Below are 26,347 nucleotides of genomic sequence, written 5' to 3' on the forward strand. Positions count from 1 at the left end.
CCACAATCTGCATCTACCTGATTTGATGGCATTTCTCCTTATTTTGTTTCCTATACATAGTCCATTTGGTGATGTCAAATGTATGTTGTCAGCCTATGTTACAGGCACTGGCAGTGAATATTATTATATTGCCCAATTCAAATCTTTCTGTGATTCCAGGTTCTACCATTTCTCCAACTTCTGCATTTCAGTCCCTAATTCCAGTCCCCCAGTTGCACTACTGTATGTCTTTTCTTGGTATAGCACCTTCTGCTGGAGCTTTCCTTTTAAATTTGTCTCAGCTTTCTTCATTGTCTTCTTCCATAGCATTTTAGTAAGTGTAAATTCTTGTATAACACTGATATTTATTGGATATCTATAGTTCTAACTGATCTAATCCCTGTGATTTATTGGGTTATAGCCAAGCTTAACCATGTCTTTTTTTTTAACAATGTGCTTTTTTGAGTATTGTTGCCAAACCGTTCCTTTGTATGGAGTCATGCCCTGAATGGTCCATTCTGTTCCACTTAATTTCATTTATTCCTTAGTCATCCAGCTTTGTAAGCTTCATTTCCACTTTGACAATTTCAAGGTTTTCATGCTTCTCACATCTATATACTACTAAAACTCCCGTCTGTTTGTAACGTTCAATTGGCTGAAACAATGCATCATAGGGCAACAATTTTTGAAGCAAGGCACCTCAAATGGGCTAACTTAAAGAATGCGTCCAAAATCCAGGACCCGTGACTCTCGTAGAATTGAAATTTCAAGGATCTTCACACCAGTTCTCTTTACAAAATTGTGGCTGCTGCAGTGTCACCACAGTTAGCTGTGGTCACGTGATTGTGATTTACAACTACACCTCCCAGAAACCCATAGGTTGCATGGCTCAAGGGAAGATGGGAGGGGTGTATCCCCACCCTCTTTTCCACCTCCCTCTGGCCCCTGTGCCCAGTCAGCTGGCGGCAAGGCCCCCAGTGGGCAAGTGGCCACTGGCTGCTTTGGAATCAAGGCTGAAAATTGAAATCTCTTAACAGCGGTGGGCAGCGAGGGAAGGACGAGGAAGCGACTCAGATGCCTGCTGGCGAGGTAGGGCTGGCTGGCTGGGGGGTGCTGGCGGTCAATGGGTGAGCCTCCCTGGAGAGAGGGGGCCCTTGGGGACACACCGGGATGGAGAGTGGGGGTCCAGTTTTCCTTGTGGTCTGCTGTTCCCTTTGTTCCTGATCCCCCCAGCAAAGCGGCAGGCAGTTCAGCGAGTCAGCCAAGGAGGAGGAGGCTTCACTGGGGCTCTGCTGAGGGTCATGAGAGGATGGGAAACAATGCCAGCCTATATTATATGTGGAAAGAAGGATGACCCATCAGGTCATGGGTTGTCTAGTTCTATATTATGAGTGTGTGAAGAACTTCTCATTCAATTCAATTCAATTCAATTCAATTCAATTGACATCATCAATGACCAGTCTTCGTTGCAGCTTTGGTCTGGCCACATCATCATTTCCAGATCTACTATGGACACAAGTCTCTTCCCCAGCTTGTTCTTCCATGTCTAGTTAGTTTTCCTGGCAACAGTACAGAAGTGGTTCACCACTGCCTTCTTCCAGATTTGATTTTGATTCCTTCTCCTTGTCCTCACTTGTTGTGGATTACTCTTAATTTCTCCCCTGCCCCCATCCTTTCAATCTGACTGATAAGGAAGACCATACCAGGAACTCATGTTTTTGTCACTGTCACCCTTAGGGTCATTGAAATTACTTAGTTCTTGAGGACTTCCAGGGAAGCAATGGTGGACTGAAGTCGGCTCCGTGAGAGTGCAGCTGGTGGCTGCGGCAGAAGGAGGAGCCGGTGAATGGATCAGCTCCTTGGAATCCCTCTTTGGATTAAGGAGAGGACTAGGATCACCCACAAGTTTACTCCATACAGAGGCTCACTCGTGAAAAGATTGCAAAATAGCAATCTCCAGCGGGTTTGAGAGTTCTGGGAGCCAGGGGAAAATCAATCTGCCTAAGCTGCAGCCCGGTACCGTTAAACAGACACTGAGTTCGCCAACTTCCTCTCTTAATCACTTTAGGAAATTGCTTGTTATTTATCTTTTGGATGTTAAGAAGTTTAAGGGCAAGTTTCACTATGTTAGGAGAGCTTCCTTCTTTCCTGGATGAAAGAAGGTTCATGTAAATTTAAGGATTAAAAAGAAAAATTTTAATTTTTGGAAAACAGCAAAAGAGGGACTAGAATGTGGATTTTGAAAAGTTAAGGGGCCAGATGGACTTGAAAGAATATTTCCTGTGGGTTGTTTAAAATTTTATAAAAGTATACATGAAGATTTTGAAATTAACTAAGAAATCCTCCCATGGGAAAGTTTTGCTGACTGGAGAATAATCATAAGAGGGGACTTTGAAGGTTGACTAGAGGGAACCAGAGAGAACTAAGGATTACAATTAAAGGAGAAGAGACTTATTAATACACTGGAGAAACATCATCTGACTATAGAAAAAATTAAGACTATCTGGGAACAGTGTACTCAGAAATTACTTTCAAGTTTGTCTGCCACTATAAAAATGGATCTAACAGAGGCTACAGAACAGATTCTACTGGACAAAAGAAAGATTGAGGCTGATTTGAATGTGGATTTGAAAACAGATTTAAAAATGACAGATTATAAGAGTGACAGGGAAAAAGATGCTGCAATGAATTTGCAAATGAAAATGGGTGATGTTTTAATAACTAAAGGGAACATACAAATAATAAATCAGAAGAGTGACTTGGATAGCCTTCTTATCTTGGATTTACAAAAGGGACGTGTTAAACTACTGAACTGGTTTCTGAGAGAAGACAGAAAATTATAAGAAAACTTGTGGGATTTTATTCAGTGGGAATAAAGACCAAGCTTTTAAAAAGTAAAAGGAAGAACTATAAAATGAATTTATTTGATCAGGGTTAGAATATATATGTTGTAGTTTCTGGTAGCTATTAATGGATTTTTTTTTTAACCAGGATTGAATGATGAGGCTTTAAAGATCTGTATAGAAATGGGGAGAGTTTTCTGTTGCTTTATTCCTCAGAGAAGGTGATAAGTTGGAATACAAAATGGATTTATTTAAGGTTAAAATATGTTATTTCTGTAGCTCTTAATGGACTTTTGCTGAATAGGACTGAATGATGAGTTTTTACAATTTATTGATAAAAGATGAAATATTGGAAGAAGAGATTTTTTTATTATTATTGAAATACTAGAGAAGGTGTTAAGTTACTGAAGTTGTTTATATCTGGAGGGAGGGGGGAGTCATTTTTTATATTTTTCCTTTTCTTATTTTTTTCCCTTTTTTCTTCTATTTTTTCCTCTCTCCTTACCTTTTTCTTTTTCTTTTCTTTTCTTTTTATATTTCTCTTAGTTTGTATTAGTCTTTTATCTTTGTATTTGTAAACATTTATAATATTATTACCAAAAAAGAAGAAATTACTTAATTCTTGCACCACATAAAGGTGGCAGTTCTCGGAAGTCTAGGCCTACATAAAATACTACTTTTCCTATATTAAATAGTACTTTTTTGTTGTTTCAAATTGCAGCATATGCTGATAAAGCAATAAATATACAGAACTTGTAGTTATTCATTCTGTTTATATCTTTACTTTCCTGCAGGAGCTTAAAGCAGCCTACAAAGCATTCCATCCCATTTTTCTTAAAATAGGATTGAGCTGAGATATAGTAATTGGCTTAAAGTCATCCACTTGAAATTGTAAATCCAACACTTCAACCGCTACACCATTAAATAACTAGAGTTACTTTCTGCACAGATATACAGAAAACTGACCATTCGCTGTTAATCTTGTGATTATATCTTGTGTGTGTGTGTGTGTGTGTGCCACTACAGATTTATTGAAGGGTTTACAACCAGGAGCTCAGCATTCAGCAGCACTGTCTCATACACCTCTGCCTGCTCATTTGCAGCAAGCTTATCCAGGTAAGAAATATATTATCTCACCTTTCTAAAGTGAAGCCAGCTGTCTCACGGTACAGATTTCTACAATAGTGAAAATTTCTAAGAGCAGTTTTGACAGTGCAACAAATTTCCCAGAGGCATGGTAGATTTCTCTTCACTGAATGTGAATCTGTTAGAGATGCTCTAATTTAGATGTTGAACTGAACAGGAAATTGGATTCAGTTACCTAAATTTCCAATTCTAACCAGGCTTTTCATGAGAACTGCCAAAAGAATGTGAAAAAACACTATTCAGCAATTTTGTTCCAGGAATAATTCTCAACCTGGGATAAGCCTTAATTTTTTTCCCCACTCTTGGTCTCATCCTTCTTGTCACTGCAGGGAGAGAATATGAAATATACTGTAGCCTTTGGTATTTCCCTGATCAGTTCCAAGAAAAAATCCAGTTGAAACTTAGTTAAAAAGGACAATTGAATTTAATGTTATTGCTTTTGCAGGCAGGTGCTAGGGTAATTTATAATTAAGGTGGTTTATCTTATGGATTGGGGTCATATATTGCACTAAATCATGGTTTGTTTTTACCTTGATTTGTAAAACAAATCATAGTGCCTAGCTCACTCATAAAGTAAGCCCCAAAGTTTACAGTGACAATGGCTAGTTCACATTAAAATCGGGATTTTCAAAAAACATATATTATGGCTTAGCACGAAGTGTAGAACAAGCCTTTTTGTAAGTGTTGAATACTTTGAGATTTGTCTGTGCTAATTTTAAACTCATTCTTAAGGAAGGTTGTTGTGACCATGCTGAGTAGGCAGCCACAGAATGCTTTAGAGGAAGCAGTTTATCTGGATCCCTTTCAGTCAGGGTTCCAGCCTGGGCATGGGATGAAAACAGCATTAGTTGCACTGGTTAATTACCTTTGTTGGGCCGTAGATGGAAAATATGTATTCTTTCCAATCCTATTACATGTTGATGGCCTTCAGTACCATTGACCATGGTATCCTCATGGACTGCCTATGTGGGTTGGGAATTGGGGCCATTGTTTTATGTATTTCCACTCCTTCCTGAGCAGGTGGTTCTGGTCAGTTGTGGGTGAAAAGAGATTGGCCTGGTGGCCTCTTATCTGTGTACTGCCACAGGGTTCAGTTCTCTCTATTCTTTAAGATCTACTTGAAGGCACTGGGAATTCATCCATCAGATTGGGGTGTGGCGTCATCAATACACTGATGAAACCCAATCATACATCACCACCCCGGGTTGTGTCAGCAGTACTATATGGTTGAAATCTTTTCTGAGTGTCTGAACTCAACCAAGATATACTTGCTGTTATTCCATCAAGGCTTTCTATCAGCTACATGGCTGTCTATTGAAGATGTAGCAATGGCTTTGAGAAAGCAGTTCTGTGCCTTGGGGGTTCTCTTGGACTCATGGCTCCTGTTGGATGAGCAATGGGGACTGTGGCCAGAGGACCATTGGTGTGGTGTGTCAGTTGCAGCCCTACTTGGAGCTGGAGAGTTTCACAGTGGTAACTCATGCTCCCATTGCTACTTGGAGTCCTTGGGGTTCTCTGAGCTTGGTTGTTTTCTTGCAAACATTTCGTTACCCGGCTAGGTAACATCTTCAGTGCTAGAATGGAATGGAGTTTGCTCTGTGTTTATATACAGTGGCATGCCATGCCAGTGTTGGTGGGGGTTGTTTGTTTTATTTTTTTCCCCTCTGGTAGTTCCTTGATTAGAGTATTATTTACTGCTTGATTGTGTGTGTGGTGATAATCTTAGTGTTAATCTCTGCTTATCTGGGTGATATGTTGATGAAGATTCTCAGTCATCCAGGTGGAATTATCTGGAGGTTGAGTCATGGCAACTGGACTTCTTTTCTTTTGGTTTGATACATTTCACTGCTTCTCCAAGCAGCTTCTTCAGTCTAGAAAGTTGGTTAGGGGGGACCCCATAAAATTTCTTCCAGGGTGGCTGCGTTTCTCACTAACATGATGGGCTCGTTGAAGGGACAATAGGAGATGTTATTAGTAGAGTCTTTGGGATGTGGATTTCTTACTCCTAATCCCTCACTCATCCCCAAGTGGGTCGTTAAGTGCTGCCTCCCTGGTGAACTTGTGAAGTGGTCTTAATCTTCTTGGGGACTGATGAAAGAGCAGCATGAAAAATGGGAGGCAAGTTGTGTCTGAGGCCTCCACCTCTATTGAGGGAAGGATTTTCCACTTTGGCATAAATGGATTCTTTCACTCCTTTCTCAAACCACCTATCTTCTCTGTCCAAAATGTGAACATTATTGCCCTCAAATGAGTGTCCTTTTTCCTGTGTTCAACAAGAGGGCACCATCAACAGGGCAACCTACCACTGCTTGTATCCTGGAGAAGCCATCCCCTGCCTCTACGGACTCCCTAAGACCCACAAGGAAGGACCGCCCCTCAGACCCATTATCAGCAGCATTAATTCAGCAACATATAATATTGCTAAACACCTTGCCACCATACTAGCACTTCTGGTTGGACACACTGACCAACATATTCATAACTCTGAAGAATTTGCTTCTAAAGTAAGAGTCCTGAAACTGAATACAGATGAAACCATGGTATCCTTTGATGTCACCTCACTCTTCACCAGCATCCCCATCACTGATGCCCTAACAGCGGTTAGGAAGAGAATAGAAGATGACAGCACCCTTGACAGGAGAAGCAACCTCAACCAGGACCAGATTTTCCATCTCCTGGACCTGTGCCTCAACACTACTTACTTCACTTACAGGGGTGACTTCTACAGACAGAAACATGGCTGTGCCATGAGTTCCCATGTGTCACCCACTGTTGCCAACCTATACATGGAAGAAGTGGAGAAGAAAGCTCTCAGCTCTTTCCAGGGAATAGCACCAACCCACTGGTGGATGGCACCTGGGTTAAAATCAGAGTCCAGGAGGTACAGGCCTTCACAGATGATATAAACACCATAGACATCAAGTTCACCATGGAAGACACCAAGGACAACAGGCTGGCATTTCTAGACTGTGAGGTTCTAACTGGGACCTGTGGCAAGGTAGAAATAGGGATTTACGGGAAACCCACACACACAGACCAATACCTGCAGTTTGACTCCCACCATCCACTGCAGTACAAACTAGGAGTCATCAGGACATTACACCACAGGGCAGGAACTATCCTCACCTCCATAGATGCCAAAAAGAAAGAAATCAGACACCTGAGGACAGCTCTTAAGGCCTGTGAGTATCCAAATTGGGCCTTTATTAAATCCACTTCTAGATACAACAACAACAACAACAACAAAATGGCAGAGCTGAGACCCAGAGTCAATGGAAGAATCTTGTCATTCCATACATGGCTGGTGTGTCAGAGAAGATAAAACAGATATTTGGAAAATACCACATACCTGTGTTTTTGAAACCCACTAACACACTGAGACAGAGGGTTGTACACCCTAAAGATCAAACACCAAAACATAAGAAGAGCAATGTAGTATATGCAATCCAGTGCAGTGAGGTGTGTTCAGAGTTCTACATTGGAGAAACCAAACAGCCTTTACACAAGAGGATGGCCCAGCACAGGAGGAGCAACAACACAGGACCAGAATCAGCAGTTTACCTTCATCTAAAGGAAAAAGGATACTCATTTGAGGACAATAATGTTCACATTTTGGACAGAGAAGATAGGTGGTCTGAGAGAGGAGTGAAGGAATCCATTTATGCCAAAGTGGAAAATCCTTCCCTCAGTAGAGGTGGAGGCCTCAGACACAACTTGTCTCCCATTTTTCATGCTGCTCTTTCATCAGTCCCCAAGAAGATTAAGACCACTTCACAAGTTCACCAGGGAGGCAGCACTTAACGACCCACTTGGGGATGAGTGAGGGATTAGGAGTAAGAAATCCACATCCCAAAGACTCTACTAATAACATCTCCTATTGTCCCTTCAACGAGCCCATCATGTTAGTGAGAAACGCAGCCACCCTGGAAGAAATTTTATGGGGTCCCCCCTAACCAACTTTCTAGACTGAAGAAGCTGCTTGGAGAAGCAGTGAAATGTATCAAACCAAAAGAAAAGAAGTCCAGTTGCCATGACTCAACCTCCAGATTATCTGAGTAATGATTGCTGGTGAGGAGACGTTTTGGTCTTATAGCTGTTACAGTAAGAGTAATATTGACTTGCATGGCATTAATTTCTGAGTCTGGTCTACCCTGTAGGACTGACAAGCACTTTAAATGAGATTGCCTTTAAAGATCACTTGGAAAATGCAGCAATCTGCCTGTTAACTAGCACTGAATGAATACATTACACCTGTGCTTTGGGCCCTGCTTTAATTTGCAGCAGGTTTCCAGGTGCAATTTAAGGTGCTGTTTTTAATCTATGAAGCCTAACTTGGCTTGACACCAAGGCATCTTCAGGACTTCTTCCAGATAAAATTGGCTTATGTACATTCTGGGAAAAAATGCTTGTGATTCCTTATTTTTATGAAGTTAGGGGGGTGCTGAGGCCAGGAGGAGGTATTTCTCCTTCATGACCTGCACATTATGGAATAGCCTTCCCATGAAAGCTAGATTCACCCTGGTGTTATCAGGCTTTCAAAAGTGGATTAACTTAACTATTAAGATAGTGTCATCTTAATAGTTAAGTTAATCCACTTTTGAAAGCTTGATAACTAAAAATCATGGGATTTTTAAATGTTTCTCCAGTTTTAGCTTGACTGTTGATTGATTGTGATTATTTATTATGCTTCAGGCTTTTTAAACAGAGGATATTTATGTTCTATTTTTTGTGTATCACCAAGAGTCTTATGATTGCAGTGGTATAGAAATTTAATAATTTTTTTATCTTTTGTGAATTGCTTTCTCCTCAATTCTAGATGGCCAAAGCAAAGTGGACGCTAAGTTACAGAGGAAAACCCAGTGATGTCCTGATAGTAAGGGAGTAAATGTGGTTCTACTTTGCTGATGGAGAATGACCAGTTGGGAAAGTGCTTACATGGACACAGAGCTGCTGTTTCTGTCAATGTTTACATATTCTGATCCTAAGCACTGTGGTGAGGAGAAAAAAACAATACTTGATCAAAGAGAGAAGAAAAAGGAGGAAAGTGTTCTTATAAAAAACTCATAATTTGATTTTGTTTCCAGGACAATTCTCAAAGCCTTTTATCCTGATTGTCTCAGAAAGGGTTGGCTAAACAGGTTCAGTTGTCAAACCTACAGCAACACAAACCTTTTTGCAGGCTGATATCTGATAAAGAAACTGTGCAAGGAAATTAAAGTAGACATCTATATCCACCATGCAAGTAAGGCCATCCATCCTATTCAGCCACGTGGAGGCCCCAGGGAAGTCTACAAGCTATGCCAGTTAGGAACTTTCTCTGCAGGTTTGAATAATGTGAAGTATAGAGGAGAAAAAGTGTTTTATATGAGCATAAAGGAAGTAAGCATGTTCTCCACACAGAGTCAAGGCTGCTTGTTCACTATTTCTCTTTGAAGAGCCTGAATATTACAAATAACTTGTTTTGGGTAGTATTTTCCCTAGATACTGTAACTGATCAGGATAGAGAATTTTCTATTTCAGATAAAGAGTCAAAAAAATTGGAGGGTATTTTGTAATCTGATACATTCCACACTTCAGTGGAACTTAAAATCTTCCATTTAATATCAGAAATTCAAATATAAGATAAGCATGAATTGGCTTTATCAGAACATACCTTTGTTTTCAGTATCTCTGAAGAAAGATTTATTTTATCGCCCTTAGATTTGCTGGACCATTTCAGAGTTGCCTTATTTTTCATATATTAATAGAATGTAGAAATCTTCCGTTCTCTCCTTTGTGAAGGTAGTCTCTGATTCTTCTCCCTCTTCTAATAGCTCTGAGAAGTTATGTGCTGTATTGATTCCTAGCAAATAAGAACTACTTGCAACTTTTAAGTAAGACCTTTTATCAGAACTGTTCAAAGCTCTCTCCAAAGAGTATAGTTGAGGTGCCTTCTGCTTAGGCTTTAACATTCTTATTCCCAGTATTCTTTAAATCTGCATAGCTGGGAGATACTTGATTTGTTGTTGCATGAACATACAACTTTTAGGCTGGCTTTGATTTTGAAACTAATATGTTAGAGGTCTAGGAAAGAAATGTAGGAACTGCTTTGTATTGCACTCAATTAGTACAGAAGAAATGTGTGTGTCAGCATATGATTCTGGGAGGAAAAGTCAAAACAATGACACATTACGTTGTAAAATTTTTAATGGTGGTCAAGTCTAGAAATCATTAATCCCAAAACTAAAGCCTTTTCTTTCATTTAAATCTGATATTTCATTTTTTAGTAAGAATTAGTTGATCTTTTAAACATTTCTGGAAATATGGTCATTATCCAGCAAAAATATGTGCATATGCCAGCATGTTTAGCTGGGGGTTTCTTTGACTCCAACTGCAATCTCTTGCGCTGCTGAAAAGGGAAGCCACATTTTAAAAAGACAAGTAGCTTATCTGTTGAGCAGCACTAGTGGCCACAGTATGAAGCTCAGTAATATCTATGGCTTCCTATAGAGTTCTGCTTATATGCATATAGTTTTACTGTATGGTGGCCAAGGTAACCCTTCTGCTGTCTTGTGACAGACATGTATTTAGTTATCAAGTTTACAAAGATATGTTATTTCATCTTACAAAGCCAGAAAGCTAATCTTACTGATTCAGATTACTACTTATCATATTTGTAAAACGTGTGTATATTTAAATAATATATAATATAAACACCGTAACTGAATGTTGGGTTGACCCTATTAATTTTTTTAAAACTTGCACAAAGTATGGATTTAAATAAAGTCAAATCAACCTTGAATAGAAGGTAAACAAAGGGCTTTTTTAAAAAAATAACTTTCTGGTAGTTTGGTAGAAGAAACTATGAAGTGTTTAGTTCAGAATGTTTTTTGCATCTCCAAAGCCTTTGATTCTTTTCCCTTCTCCAATATTAATTGGTTAATTTTGCTTGATTTATCTTCATTTCAGAGGTAAGCAAAATGTTCTCCATGAGCATATCCTGCAAATAGCCAAAATATACTGTTCTCTCTGAGGACTTACTGTTACATCATTAGTTGTTTCCTTTTGGCAACTTCAAATCTCTGTATGCATGCATGTACACACACACACACACATAAATAAAAAAATACATTTGGAAGATAAGGCTTAAGATAGAAAAATATATTTGCAACAATGGTTTTAAAATACCATAAAAAATGAAATGTTCTTAAAAGAATTAGGCATACAGAGACCCATATTAGATTATGAAAACTAAATGTTAAGTAGTTAATACCTTTCAGCTTTAGTTTTCCTTGATATACAATGAGAGAAAGTATGGAAGGTAAAAACATTTTAAAATAGAGACTACCTTTTGTTTCCAGGCATTTTTCACTTCTAGAAATAATGCACAGTACAGAATAGAATTAGGAGTCGTGTTTCTGATTATGTTTTTCCATATATTTAAAGCAAAACATTTGGTGGCAGAAAAAGTGTCTGTATTTAAGTTACCAGAGAGTGAAAATTTTCCCATAAAACCAAATAACACAAGTGGCTTTCTTGTTACTCTCCAATAAATAACATGTAGAATTTGATGAAAGCATGTTAATTGATTTGAATTTATGATTCTTATTACATAGCATGCAGTTGGGGCATCTTTGTTTTGCCAAACATAAGAGAGTTCAGCTCTTTTCAGCTTAATAGCAAACTAGAGCATCTGGAGACATCATCCAATGAAAGTTGTGATAGAATACAATTGCTCTTTATGTTCTCAATTAAACTACTTTGTGGTTGGAATGAATCTAAATGGTAACTCTGTGAGCTTCTCTGCATTAGGCATAAGGACATAAACAAAATAGTCAGAACTGAAAAGAGCAGTTGGATATCAGCACCATTACAATGCAAGTGAGGTACACCTCCTGCATAGCCATTTTTAATTTAGATATTTTTAAGAGCCTACTTTGTCTTAAATGTATTTGGAGATTTAAACAGCTCTTACATTAAATCTGTTCAGTATTCACAAGCAATAAAAGGTAAAGCTTTCATTTCTGAATTTAAATTATTTTGAGACTTAGAGCTAAAATAGTGACCTTACACTGAGCCTCAAATATAAGCAATAATTTTGAAATATAGGTTTCAGAATCATTTAAATTATGTGTTTTTTGCCCCAATGGGGACAGTTAGCAATTCCTTAGGTTATCTTGGATCTTTATGAAGTATGGAGAAAGGATATAAACAATGAACAAAGAAATGTCTTAACAATGCATTCTTCCATCCCCAAGGTAATATTTGATGGCTTAAATCATTCCTTTTTCAGCCTTTTATGTTGTCTTGTCTCCAGCGAGACAGATGGGAATGTTGAGTCAAAATCTCAGGTGTGGGTGCTGTGGGTTTGACATCTGTTTCCATGAAATTAGAAAGGGTTTAATTTATTCAGTAGGCTATGAATGGGGCAGGCAATTGTGGTATGCTTCCTCATACTCTTAGCTGACTAATCCAACCTCCATTTAGCCTCTCCATTTGATCCAAAGCAGTTGATAAGAAAATAAAGAACTCGCAACTCCCAAGCTACCATCAGTTATATTGAACCATAACCAGATGATAGTTTGTTAGGACTCCCAGTTATCTTACTATGTTTGCTGCTACATTCATTAAAATAATTTTTGATTATATTTATAAATACATTTAAATCTAGTTTACACAGTGATTTTAGAATTGTTTGCCCAGATAAAGATTAGGATGTTAGTTTTTTGGAATATTGACAAATGATATAGTGATTACTCTTTTATTTTTGAATGTTTCAGGATAGTAGTGCAGGAAAAAATATCATGTTAAATTTTGGAAAGTTTTTCACCTAAACATCTTGTTATGTTGGAGGTCACAGAACACTTGCTTTTTATTTTCTAAAATCTTAACACAAAGGTCAGAATAATAAACAGATATCAAACAATGTTTATGCAATTATTTTAAGATGACCTTTAGATTTTTTTTATACTTTGGTTCTGTCTCTGAATGGGGTTACCCCTCCAACTTACTTGATTCAGGCCTTTGGTTAAGTGCCTTTTCTTTTTGTTCCCTCTTATCCCCACAAAGTATACTCAGAGGTCCTAAAGTGTTTGGAGGTATTTGGAAAATCCTTGATCCTGCCAAGACGACTTTATGCTGTTAAAGTAACTTTTTAATGTTCAGTATATGTAATGTTATAGCTGCTGTTGCATAACAGTCATTCTTATGTGCTTGTTCTTTGCACACAGCACTATTTTCCTTATGTTGAATCTGTTTTTTGTAGTATTAATGTTTACTTCTGAAAATGAGCTTTGGCACAATTTAAGAATATAAACAGTGTATTTGAGCAACTGTAGTGAAGTGGTTTGTAGTACACTAAGCCATTCCCACTGGAGTTTCAGATTGTAATTTAAATGTCAGTCTAGTAATAATGTTGAACTGACCCTTCTAAAATTTGGCATTTTCCCCTGTGACAGATAATGCTTGCGGCAGAAAACAGAGCAGACTGTTTAATATTTTTTAAAAAGTTATAAAGAATTTATATTTGAATGGTTACAGTTTACATCAGACTAGTAGACAATAAAATATCTTATATTTCTGCAATAAATTTTTTTTCATATAGCCTAGCTCTGCTGCCCGAGAAGCCTACTGCTTTCAGACCCTAGGAAGCTGCCTGTTGATGGTGACAGTGATTTAATCTTCTAAATTAAAATTTTAATTTCCCATGCACCAAATACAGTGAGAACTTCTTTGCATTGCTCAGATACATATCTTAAGATATATTTTAATTAGTCAAAAAAATTGCTTTAAATAACAAATTGGCTAAATCAAAGAATAGCAGTATACTTTTAAACAAAGAATCACAGCAAGATTTCACTATAACTTTTATTACAAAATCTATTACTAAGAACTGTGACAAATGTAAGAATGCAACTTAACAATCAAAATAAGTAATCATGCATTTTAAAGCTTTTTATTATATTTGTAAAACTTTAATCTTTTAAGCTATATTATTACTAAGGTTCTACTTACGTTTAAAACAAATGTAAGTTGCATTCTATCTCAAATCAATTCTGAATGGATGGTTGAATACTCAAATAATATTGAATACTGCTAGACATTGAACCAACTGTCTTTTGTTCAGATAAAGCAATTCAGCATGACTGAGGGATATAAGGTATTTTATGTAATCAGTTAACATGTTTCTAATTGCAGTGGCAGATAAGAGAGGAGGATGAATTTCCTCCAAGAGTCTAAAGAAACTTCCCTATAGAAGGAGATTCTTACTAGGAAGAAAGGGATGAGTTGCCATGCTGTGGCTTATTACAAACCATATATTTGGTTTAAAATTGAGTTTTTACAATTTTGAACCATTTGTTCCTAATTTTTAATAATTATTTTCTGAATGCATTTCTCAGGACACTTATTGCTCAGTTTTTTTCTTATACCTTTTACCAGTCTTTGGAAGTTGGAGAAACTTGTGTTGAGACTTGAAAAAATCACCTAGAATATTTAGGTATGAATTTGATCTAGATTTCAGCACATGGAAGATGACTGGCAGAAGTGAATGCCTCCATAACAGGCACTCCAGATGACAAAAATAATGTAGGTCAGGACAAACTGTAATGTGGAGAGCTGAGGAGGGAAGAGAATACCTGAAAACCAAGGAGAACTTCTGCAAACAGCTCTTCTGCCAGCCCTCTTGCAGATATCTAAATCTGAATCCAACCCCATGTTTAGATAATTATCAACTGTTTCTTTTAATTGAATTATATTTTCTTCAGCCATAGCAGAAAATTAGGATTCTCCACTTTCATCTGGGACAATTTTTGTGTAATGAGATATCTTTGTTCCATATAACAAAAACAAATTTCTGAAGCTTGCCATCCCCATTATCCTTAATTCTTGCAGTGCTTCTGAAACAATATAAGTAGTATACTCTACACGTTATAAAGCTTCACCTTTTACAGTACATTAGACTTTTTAATTTGGTGTGCTAAAAGAATATTTGGTTGTCTTGTCACACAATGGACTAAATTGGGAAAAGCCAGTTAGTTTGAAGTAAAGATTGTAGGCAAGGCTCTCAGACCTTAGAGATGACTGGTCTTTAGTACAGTAACATTTTGTTTTCAGTCCTGCCTTTCTCTGTAAGGCTTTAGTTTGGTTTTAGAAGTCAGTAAAACTATGCATATTACAATACTCCATGTTTAGTGTTACAGATATTTTCCCTCTGGTATTATAACATCTACCCAAAGAAACATGACAAAGCTTTTTGAATGTGTGTACTATGGAAATATTTTTGTAAAAGTGAAATTAAATTCTAAATAGCAGGAACACTTTCACTAGTACAGTGGTAAAGTTCTGAGAGACTTTCAGAGGTTTTTAAAATCTGATGGTGATATGCTTTGACTGACTATAATCAAAGATGCAGACATGGAATAGATAACAATCACCCATTTGAAATTAGTAAATCTGTAAGTAAATAAATATTTTACCTGTACAGAGAGATGATAGTTAATTAGATCTCCATCCACATAGATTCTTCTTCAGAGAAGTGATCTGAATATCTGTCTGTCTCCTCTGGCACCTTTCAGCAGTGGACTTCTCTTGGACTGAAGAATCCAGAGAATTAAACATCATGTAATGGAAACTGGTGCACTTTTTTTTTTGCATAGATTCTCAGTGTTGAAGGAAGATTTTAGTATTTTGACAACTTGTTAGTAAAAATCAAGAACATTTACTTAAAATAACTTCCATTTAAATTGCTGAGCAGTGTTACATATTGGATCCATCCCTCAAACATGTTTTAATCATATTCAGTACCTGGGTATCACATTTAAAAATTAAAAAGTTAGTGTTAGGATTTTCTGAGTTGTAAGATGAATTCTGCAGTTGGACATTGATGTGACTATAAGTATGAAGCACTGAGCCGAACTCATCATTCCAGAAAGCAACATGCTTTTCATAAATGGATTCTAACAACAGTGGAGCTTTCAAGTTAAAAAAACTAGCGATTCTATTTCAGTATTTTCCTCCTGATGGAAACAATATTTCTGAGTACTTTCTCAATATTCAGCAAAAAAGAATAAATTAATATCTGGTTGGCTGTACAAAACAAGCAAAGAGACTTCCTTATTGTTAATTGACAAAATTGATCCACTGATAACACACTGTAACACAGTTACAGATTTTGTATGGACTTCCTTAAGGTAGCTATTTTTTATCAAGTAGTGGTGCTATAATTATCCATGCCTGGCAAACATATCTGAAGCAGTTATTCTGTTCTGTGTATAGCTTGGCTCTATCTTTGAAAGTTAGAACCTGAGTATTTCTAAAACTAGTGGAAGGTCTGAGCCATGTGGGAAGAGTATTTGTCTTCCTTGTGACATGTTCTCCATGCAACAAATATGTAGCTGCTCTCAATAAGAGGGCCCAGATAGTTAGACACATCTATTTAGTGACTGGTGCCAACTGCTTTTTGGCTTGATTTTTAGGGAATTGTGTTCTACTGACCTGAAAGATACGTTAGATTTAAAAGAAAGAATTGATCTTTTCCTCCTATTTCATTGATTCCAAACAAAATATTTGAATTATTATTTTTTCCATAATAATCTCAGGACCTGAAAGATTGTAACATAGTGTGTCTTAAAAGATGTACTGCACCAGCCATGAATTTTGTAAATAACCCTTTCACCTTCCTTTTTATATATATTTTTAAAGTATGTTAGGCTCCTTATCAGAAGACCTGGTGCCTGCTTACTTTTCATGTAAAACTGGAGTAGAAGAAAGGGAAAGCTGCTGCCACAAAAAGCCTATGCCAGTTCTGAATGTGTATTCAGGTCCTTTCTAGTTTCAAAATGCAATTAAATTAACTGGGAAACAAATACTTTCCTCTTAGTACATTTTATGATATCATGGGCCTGAAAAACAAAATGGTGAATAACATATTTGCTCCAAAAACTCATAGGTTGGGTTTTCTAGAAGACTGATTTTATTTCAAAGATTTGCCTGCTTCGGTAGTCCAGGAATTATTCTCTCAATTTCACTTTTTCAAACAGGGTGCAGATTATTATTATTATTATTATTATTATTATTATTATTATTATTATTATTTTGGCTGGAGGCTTCATCTGAGAATCCATCTGTAGTTAACTAGCAGATATTTGATCAGAAGTGGGAGCCTTGTTCAACTGAGAGTAGATGTGCCTGTCTTTAAATGTGGCAGGACTTTCATGAGTGTTTTTCTTTTGTATGTGTCACGTGTCTGTGCTGTATTAAATAAAGAGGAATGTACATATATGTTCATCTGGTTGGTATATGTTATTTTGAACTGTTTTGCATATCTTATTAATTTAGTAACCATGCAAGATACCTAGAAAATAGACATGCTTATTTTTGAACAATGTAATAAAATAATTCTGCAGCAAAAATTAATACAATTTGGTTCTAACAAAAACGAAATTCACAACAGTAAAAAAAAAAAATGAGCCACAGCCTATATGATGATTAAAGAACTGATCAGGACCATTGGAAAAGAGGTAACCGGGAACAAACAAATCTCTGTCTTGCAGCTTATGATTGATGGCTGAAAAAGTGTCTCACAGCCCCTCTCGAGGAATATTGAACAGATTCTTTGCTAAAAATGTAGGAATAAATGAAGCAATTCTTCTTGTTTCAGATTGGGAGCCAGTAAAACTGAGAATAGTGTTTAGATTTCCTGTGTGAAATTTCCATTTAAATTCTCACCATTGTGTTCTGTGTATCTTGAGGTCTTTAGATCTTGTACATGTATCACACAACAAGTACCCTAATCTGGATATTCTGGGGGTAATGGAGCAATTTCTAATTGCTTGTTTATGAGTCGAGGATCCAGTTTGGGACTGCCACTGCCAAGTTGCTTGTGTAAAACAACAGAGTCTGATTTGGCGGGGGGGGGGGATAATGACATTATTGGCAACCAGGAAAAGGGATAATTGTGTCAAACAGTTTAAGAACCACTAGGCTAAACTTTGTGATTATTTAAAAAAATGTTGAACCATAAATAAAACTACATACCCTTATCCTTACATTTAACAATATAAAATTTTATAACTGAGAAAGTGCAATTGGGATAAGATACCATCTATGGAGTATTTTAAACTGCATTTCTTGTAAATTTTTGTGTTAATTAAAATAAGGCTTTCCCACAGTGAAAATCACATATTTTCCCCTATTTTAATCTGTTTCCCATGCTACTTTTAACCAACCCTTCTTTATTGTGTACTTCAAAGTCTGAAGCAGTTTATATAATTTTGCTATAGTACCCTTGGATCCTATTAAATTAGAATTACTATTTAAAAGAAGTTCAGGTTGAAGAGCTTGGATTTGAACTTGCATAGTACCATAAGAAAGTTATGCCCATTGCAACCAATCTAATTTGTATCCTCATTGGAGGTCTTATTGTTGTAAGTTTTGATATAGTCTGCATAAAAAACCTTAAATTCCAAAGTCCTTTTATTTATAATTTTTGAAGCAATTCAATCCAGCTAGCAACAGAGTCACAAATCATGCAGTTTTAACTGTGAAGTCCTTTTTTCCATATTGAAAAGAATACCTGAAATAGTTTCTGTATCCAGTTTAGTATTTTCTTTCCTTTAAAAAGGATAAAACACTCGATTGATTTTTATAAACAATTCCCTATGTACCCACTGTTTTATAGCATCCTCCTGTATTTAAAAAAATCATATGATTATTCATGTTGCTTGGGTCTGTAAGGTACTGTATTTGTTAAACTTCATGATCTGAGGGTATATTAAATAACTTACTTAATACAAGGTTCTGAGGTCTTAAAACAAAATTTCTCTAATTTTTTACCAATAATTTATATTATCAAGAATTTCCACAGAAATGTTTTAAAATAAGTATATTAATTTTAGAAGAACCATAATTTTAAATACAACTGATCTACCCATGGTTCACAGGCTCATGACTCTCGAACCATAGTTGCTAACCAAATAGGTAACCCATTTTTAACAGGCATGACTTCATATTGCCATCTCTATGTCATCTCCAGCCCACTGTAGAGACAACCAAAAGTTCTCTTAAGTTGCTCCACTGTTAAAGTGTGTCTCATCTTCTCCCAACTCCCAACTGACTACTTGGGGCTGCTGTGATCATTCCCCCTCCTCACCAGTTCCAGGGGCTGCTCTCTATGGCCATTTTGGCTTTGACTGCAGGTGACTCCATACATTCAGTTTGCCTTGCTTCGCTAGAAAGCGCCAGTTAGGCATTGCATGGGCTTTGTATTTCCATGGTGTACCAGTCTTTTGGAAGAACAAAATACCTCTTTAAACAAATGTTTAGCAGTCCTGTAAAAGAAAAGGTCAATCAGTCAATGAATAAAATACATACTGACAGTTTGGTCAATTTAGCCTTGAACAGCGAGCAACATTCTGAGAGCATTTTCTTGCTGCTTGTGCAGCAAATCAATGCATTACAGATTTTCAGTTGCTTTAAAATATTCCCCACCCCATCCAGTCAGGATATTTTAGGACACAAGAAAGTCTTCAGAATGACCTGCATTCCTGTGTCAAAAATTAAAAGCGTGTTCCCTATACTGTACAGAGATTTGCATGCTGACCACTTGGACATTCCTCATTTATCAGTTAACAGCTGCTTACCCAATTCATACAGAAGCTGTGTGTGAAAGACTGAAAAAGTTCTTGCCTTAGCAACCTAAGAAATCTGATGTGAAAATAATTCAGTTGTTGAGACTTTTTCCAGATCTTTTTCAATACATGTTAAACTCTGGGAACATCTTGATTTCTGTTGAAGTTGGTTGCCAAGTGCTTGACATTCTGGCTGACAGATCAATAAGATGTTAGGAGGGAGATCTGCCAGTTGCCTTCAAGCTCGCTCCTATTCTGTTAGACTGATTTAGACTGATTAGACCAGACCAGCATTCCCCTGAAAAATACACAGCACCATATCCCAGCTGACAGGTATAGGGATGAAAAGGAATTCTATCACCTTGCTGTCATCCCACTTTGCACCATTCTCTACCCCACCGCCCTGTCAGGCAGAGGATTTTTTTCCAATAATTTTATTAAATTTTAAAAACAAAGATAAAAACTAACAAGAACTAAGAAGAAAAAGAATAAAGAGAAAAAAGATCAAAAGTGCAGAAAGAAAAAAATACAAAAAAATGACTTCCAACTTTTATAGCAGGTATAAGTAAAACGTACATTAAACTCTAGGATTACAACTTAACATCCATTTTTTCTATAATGTATTAATTTTAGTAATCATCAAATCTATCATAATTTCATTTTTTGCTGTTTCCCACAAAAAGTCCAAATTTATTTTGGGACTGATGGATAAACAACTGGAAAAATCTCATGGATCTTTATTTTTATATATGATAACTGCGCCGAGACTTTTATATGCTCAAAGGTGGAAAGACTCGATATTACCTACAATGGAAGAATGGATGATAAAGTTGATGGAGCTAGCTGAGATGCCAAAGTTGACAGCTTTAATCAGAGAAAAGACATTGTCTAATTTTAATGCTGGTTCAGGCAGATGATTTTTGAACAAGTAACTTTCAGTTCTCTGAAGAACTAGCATTCTGTGTCAAAACCCTGATAACTCCATGCTGATTTACGCAACTTACAGAGGATTAAACCTTCCATTTCAATCTCACACACACAATCAAGGTCCCCCAGCTCTGCTCTGCAGCACATTATTGAACACTTGGTGGTGTTTTTTCCAGCTGGAAATGCTGAGTGGGAAGAGAAAGAAAGGCAGAGAAGGCACTAACCTCTGTCCTGAAACCATCCTGTATTAAATCTTTAAGAACCACAACTCCTGAGCCTTGTGACTAAAGCACCTTAAAGCTTGGCTGTAGGAGGTAGCACAACTTATATCACCATACCTTTTTACAGACTCAGCTGGAAGAATGCATGTAAATGGAAGATCCAATCAACCTTTCTCCTACCTATAAAACCTCTGGCTCTGGTCTTTACTGCCAAGTAAACAGATAAATAACATGAATTGCAGGCCAATGCAGAAGTTGAAAAAAACAGATCTACGAGGAAGAGGACAACGATGAATGAAAAACTGATTATACTCCCCTCAGCCCAACCCAACTCGCAAGGTGGTTGTGGAGAAAATAAGAGGCAGGAGTATTAGGTATATTTGCCACTTGACGTATATATAAAAAAGGCGGGAATAATAATAATAATAATAATAATAATAATAATAATAATAATAATAATAAAAATAAAAAAAATAAAAAAAATGTATGTACCGTATACACAAACACACACATACGGCAGATGTGAAAAACTTGGGCAGAAGAAAGACTATACCACGCCTAGGAAAAGTGCCGATGTCTCCGTGCAACTGCAGCAAATATATGGGGATATTTTTGAAATGCATTTATAAATGAAACAAACGTTATTCTGTGTATTGTCGAAGGCTTTCACGGCCGGCATACGATGGCTGGTGTGGGTCTTCCGGGCTGTGTGGCCGTGGTCTTGAAATCTTGTTTCCTAACGTTTCGCCAGCACCTGTGACCGGCATCTTCAGAGTGCAGGAGCACAGACAGGAGCAGTTCTCTCTGCTCCTGTCTGTGCTCCTGCACTCTGAAGATGCCGGTCACAGGTGCTGGCGAAACGTTAGGAAACAAGATTTCAAGACCACGGCCACACAGCCCGGAAGACCCACACCAGCCAAACGTTATTCTATTACAATTCTTCCTCATTCGATTGCCTTCCTTTTATTCCTACCTATAAGCAAATCGGTACCTGAGAAAAACTGACACGTTAATGTTCTGCTCTAATAACCAGTGTGAAAGCGGAAGTGATACTTGTAACCTTATTTTTAGTTCTACCCGAAATGCAGCTGGTTACTTATATAAATTTTGAATTCAGTTCCGTATGGGTGCCATGGTGTACTGTGCGACGCGTTAGTATCTGTGACGTGATTTCTGATGTCTAAAGCATAGAGTGCTACCAATCACAAATACATAACATGATCGGAAGGGGTGGGACCAACCTACGAAGGATTGTGATGTTAACTAGATGATTGGAGAAAGTTGGCTTATGTTAGCCCCAGTGGCCTAATGGATAAGGCATTGGCCTCCTAAGCCAGGGATTGTGGGTTCGAGTCCCATCTGGGGTGATCGTATTTTTGGTCTCTCGCACAATATATTTTTAGATTCAGAATCAATGAACAGCGCTTAAAATAGTATTACACTGCGTGTAACTTAGGAAGCCAGAACGGTAGTAGTCTATCCCAGGTTCTGAACTTTCTAGGAGTGCACACGGAACTATAAAAACTAAAAGTACAGAGCCATATGTGCATTTTTTTCCCTTAGAAGTTGCCGTTTCACACTAAAGTCGTGGTGCGGAATGCAAAAATACAGTGAAAAACATAGCGGCGCCCAGACAGTAACGCATGCTGGGGCCCGCTAAATACAATGCTCAGCAAAGAGCTGCTTCTTTACATGAAATCCTTATAATTGATTGAGCAGAAAAATATATTTTTAAAAATACACCTCTAATTGGAGCACCGCATATAATATGCTCAGTGTAAAGTGTATTGCGTTGGCCATTTTAAGGGAATATTCTCCGTATTACAGTATATGTATCAACATACACATATGTTAATATGTATAATATGTATATATGAATCGTCTACTGAAATCCCGCTTCTAGGCATGTGAGTTGTGGGAGCGACTTACATAGCCGCCCCCGCAGATGTGTCGGAAATACGACTTCCACAATTGGCAGACCACGGCGTTGACAACTCCTGGCGCTGTAGCCCCCAGTGTGCGGGGGAGAACATCGGGCCGGGGAAGACTGCTCTAATAGGTCGATACGAGACCTTTCAAGGGCCAAATAGAGCAGGGAATTAACATTCTTTGAAAGGAAAGGCTGAAAGCTTCGGTTGCCTTCCTGCTCCTTTCAATCGGGTCTGAAATTCGTCGATTCGAGTCACCTGGGGCTTTCCATTATATCATTATTCCTGACTACTGTATGTGATGTAGCTCTGATGGCTGGGCTGACAGGAACAGCAGATTAGATATGTCTCACCTTTGAGAGGTTAGCATCCCGCTCAAATATTACGCCTCTGTAAGGCCGCTCTGAAATTGAACGTGAAAATAAGTATGGAGCAAAATTCGATCGGTCTTGCAAGCTTACTACTACTGTTGAAAGCTGGCAGACGTTTTCTTTTAGATTGGCCGTTGGGTGAAAGAGGCCCTCTCTGATTGGCTGGATATGAGCGTTACATTCCGATGGCTGAAAGCAAAATGGCGTCTCTCGGGTCGCCGCTTCGCACTTTTCGCGGTTTATTGCGGGAGCTCCGTTATGCTTTAAGGGGGGGAGATGCTTCTTACCGCAACGCGGCAGCTTATCGTTATCTGAAGGAAGGCTTTCGCTGCCATCGGGTATGTATACTCCGGTGCTGATACTCGACATCTCTCCGACCTTTGCGTTAATAACGGCTCACTTCTTTTGCCTTCAAATATGGTGTTTCTAGGCTTTAGAAGTTCTGTTTTGGGGATTAGCGAAGCTGTGATGGCCCTAATTGGTAGGCACTTGGGGTTTTATGCAGATGTTTAACTAAAATGCTAATTTTGTACTGATGCATGATATTGTTAAAGTTAAATTATTAAAGCATATGACACTTATTATGAAGTAGCTTCTAACCATTTCGTATGAGAGACTTGCTGTACTTCATTCTCTTCTGCTCACCCCACACCGTTATGTTCTATGTACAATTCAAGATATTAAACATATCACACAGTTTGAACATAATGCAATATAGAATGCCAGCTGAGGCCCATAGAGCTTGAGGACTGCACTGCAGGAAGAGAGAGTGGTTGTATTCCTAGAAATCTGATTTGCTGGTGAAAAGCCACTGGCAGTGGAGTAGAGAGATGTACGCTGAATAACTTACAATTCAGACAATTTGGAAGGATTTTAAAAAAAAAAACCCTACCTTCCATCTTGGTCACATGAAATGATAACACAGAGCACATGGGGATGCTCTGTTTACAAGGTAGGATTGCTCAGTTCATGTACTGAATTGTGTAAGTTAGGATAAGATTATATAAAAAATCAAAAATGTAAGGGAACATTTTCTTCCTTAGGTTTTAATTTTCTATATGGAATTGTGGTTGTGTATGCTATCTTTGTCACTGCAATGAGTTTTGCCAGCTTTATTGTACACAGGCGTATTGGCTCAAGTTATTGTAAGCTAAAAATATATTTATCTGAATTGAAAACTGAACTAAAACTATACCAAGTTCCTTACGTATGTCTTTTCTCTAACTCCAGGTAACCAGTGAAAAGCTCTGCAAGGCCCAGCATGACCTACATTTTCAGGCTGCTACTTATCTCTGTCTTCTGCGTAGTATCCGGGAGCATTTAATACTACATAAAGAATATCATGGCAAAGGAGAACGATCACCAGACATAGTGGCAGGACTTATAGGACTTAAACTGCCACAACAGCCTGGAGGAAAGGGATGGGAACCATAAATGTGAAGTATTTAGCTCTTATTTCATAAGAATTTTTGAGCTGTATTTTTCAAGATGGTCTCTGTTTAAATAAAAATGCTTGTATGACATACAGAACTTCTAACCAGATATTTACATTGTCTTTAAGGTTTATGTACACTACTCCAATATATAGCAGTTCAGCACTTGTTTTGAACTCTAAGGTTAGATTCCATTAGTAAGTTTATTTTCCAGTATTGTGGCATTACAGATGGTCCTCATTTAATGACAATTCATTCAACAACCTTTCAAACTTACGACTGGTCCTCAGAGTTCCAGCCATCTCAGTATCCCTGTAGTCATTTGATCGCAATCTGGGCATTTGGTGCCCAGCTCACAATTATAATGTAGTTCCCGCAGTCACCATTTATAACCTCCTTTGCTGGCTTCTGGCAAGCAGAGTCAACGAGGAAGCCTGCAGGAGGTCACAAATGGTGACCACGTGATATGCTTGCTTAATGATCCATGGTGATTTGCTTAACTACGGCAACTGGAAGTGCCTGGATTACCATTGCTAAGCAGCGCAGTCATGTGACATGCTTTACAACTACGTTGCTTAGCAATGCCAATGCCAATTCCAATCCCAGTTGCTGTTGTTAACTGAGGACTACCTGTATGTTTTAACTAATAGGCTATTTTAACAACAAAAATTGTATGAAATAGTAAAGATAGGTGAACAAAACCCAGTGAAAACCTACAGTGAAAGCATAACAAAGCCTTGCATGGATCTTCACCTGAGATAGCACCAGGGTTCTCTGATCACCATCTGACTTGCCACATTATTGTTACCACAGTTGAATCACCATCTGATTTATTGTTGACAAAATAATCTACAGTGTCTTGGCAGATACAGAATGCATCACTTGCCACTTGTCATTCAAATTTCAGCTAAAACCACTTAACTTACATTATCCATGGATTATGGATAATGAAAGTTTCCTTTCATAGGCCTTGGATTGTAGGCCCATACTTGCTTATAGATTGGCACCCATTTAAAAACAGCCACTAGTCGCCAGCAACAACAGACCATACTACAAGGAACCAAACACTGTAGCAGACCCAGACACGAATGTTGTTTCTGTATTCTGTCAACATCAGGCCTCTCACAACATCAAGGGAATGAAAACTTGTTCATTCCTTAAGCTTTAAGGAACTTAATGTTCCTTAAACTGCCAACAATGCTCAACTACACATTACATTGGATAAGTTGTCGATTTTCTGCACAAAATGATCTGATATTAGCACCAATTACCAAACCTACAGACTTTTCAGCTCCCTAAAACACTTTATTCCTGCCTTACAATTATCAAGAGAATTACCAAGGCCAATTTCACCATGAAATAGCTAACCTAGAATTCATCAAAAGATTTTCTACAAACCATTTTTATTGCATCATCAATGCAAGAATGTCTATACAGGAACTTTTCCAGCACTTACTTTTTCTGTGGAAGCAAATTAGAGTGAAATTGCTCCTGCAATGATAGGCAAATTGGAACACACTGAGCACATTCTCTTTCCTGCTCATTTTATAGAGACATCTGTAATGCCTTTATTCTCCCATGTTTTAAGTCTGGCTGTACAGACCAATTTTACATCTCCCTACTACTTCCTGGCTCCAACCCCCTTATAATCTTGGCAATTTTTTCACAGCAGCATGCAAAAGCTACCAGGTATTGACTGCTGGCTAACACCAATCATACTTAACATAACTCATACCTACAACTATCGTTCTTAAGTCTCCAGTTACCCAGTTTTATAGGTAGTTTATTTTAGCTTTTAAGATAACACAATAGAGATTTTGGTTTTATTTATAACTCATCTTTTAACTTTGCAGTCATTGTCTATATAACATTGAGACATGGTCTGATTTTT

The 26,347-nt window shown here is 37.6% G+C and overlaps 1 protein-coding gene and 1 non-coding gene across 2 annotated transcripts in view; both read left to right on the forward strand.

Moving 5' to 3' along the window:
- Positions 1-15,987, forward strand: part of UBN2 (ubinuclein 2) — a 76,028-nt gene extending 60,041 nt beyond the window's left edge. The window contains exons 16-17 of the mRNA XM_088141946.1: positions 3,849-3,938; positions 8,785-15,987. Coding sequence (XP_087998072.1) covers positions 3,849-3,938; positions 8,785-8,831 — 137 coding nt within the window. The 3' untranslated portion in view covers positions 8,832-15,987. The remainder of the gene's footprint in view (positions 1-3,848; positions 3,939-8,784) is intronic.
- Positions 15,988-22,018: 6,031 nt separating this feature from the next.
- Positions 22,019-22,091, forward strand: TRNAR-CCU (transfer RNA arginine (anticodon CCU)). The gene has a single exon. It is a non-coding gene; the product is annotated as a tRNA-Arg (tRNA).
- Positions 22,092-26,347: the final 4,256 nt, after the last annotated feature.

This window comes from Python bivittatus, unplaced genomic scaffold (genome assembly GCF_059951505.1).
Source record: "Python bivittatus isolate LINGU-HERP-01145 unplaced genomic scaffold, Pbiv_v1 ctg000330_np1212, whole genome shotgun sequence".
NCBI lineage: Eukaryota > Metazoa > Chordata > Lepidosauria > Squamata > Pythonidae > Python > Python bivittatus.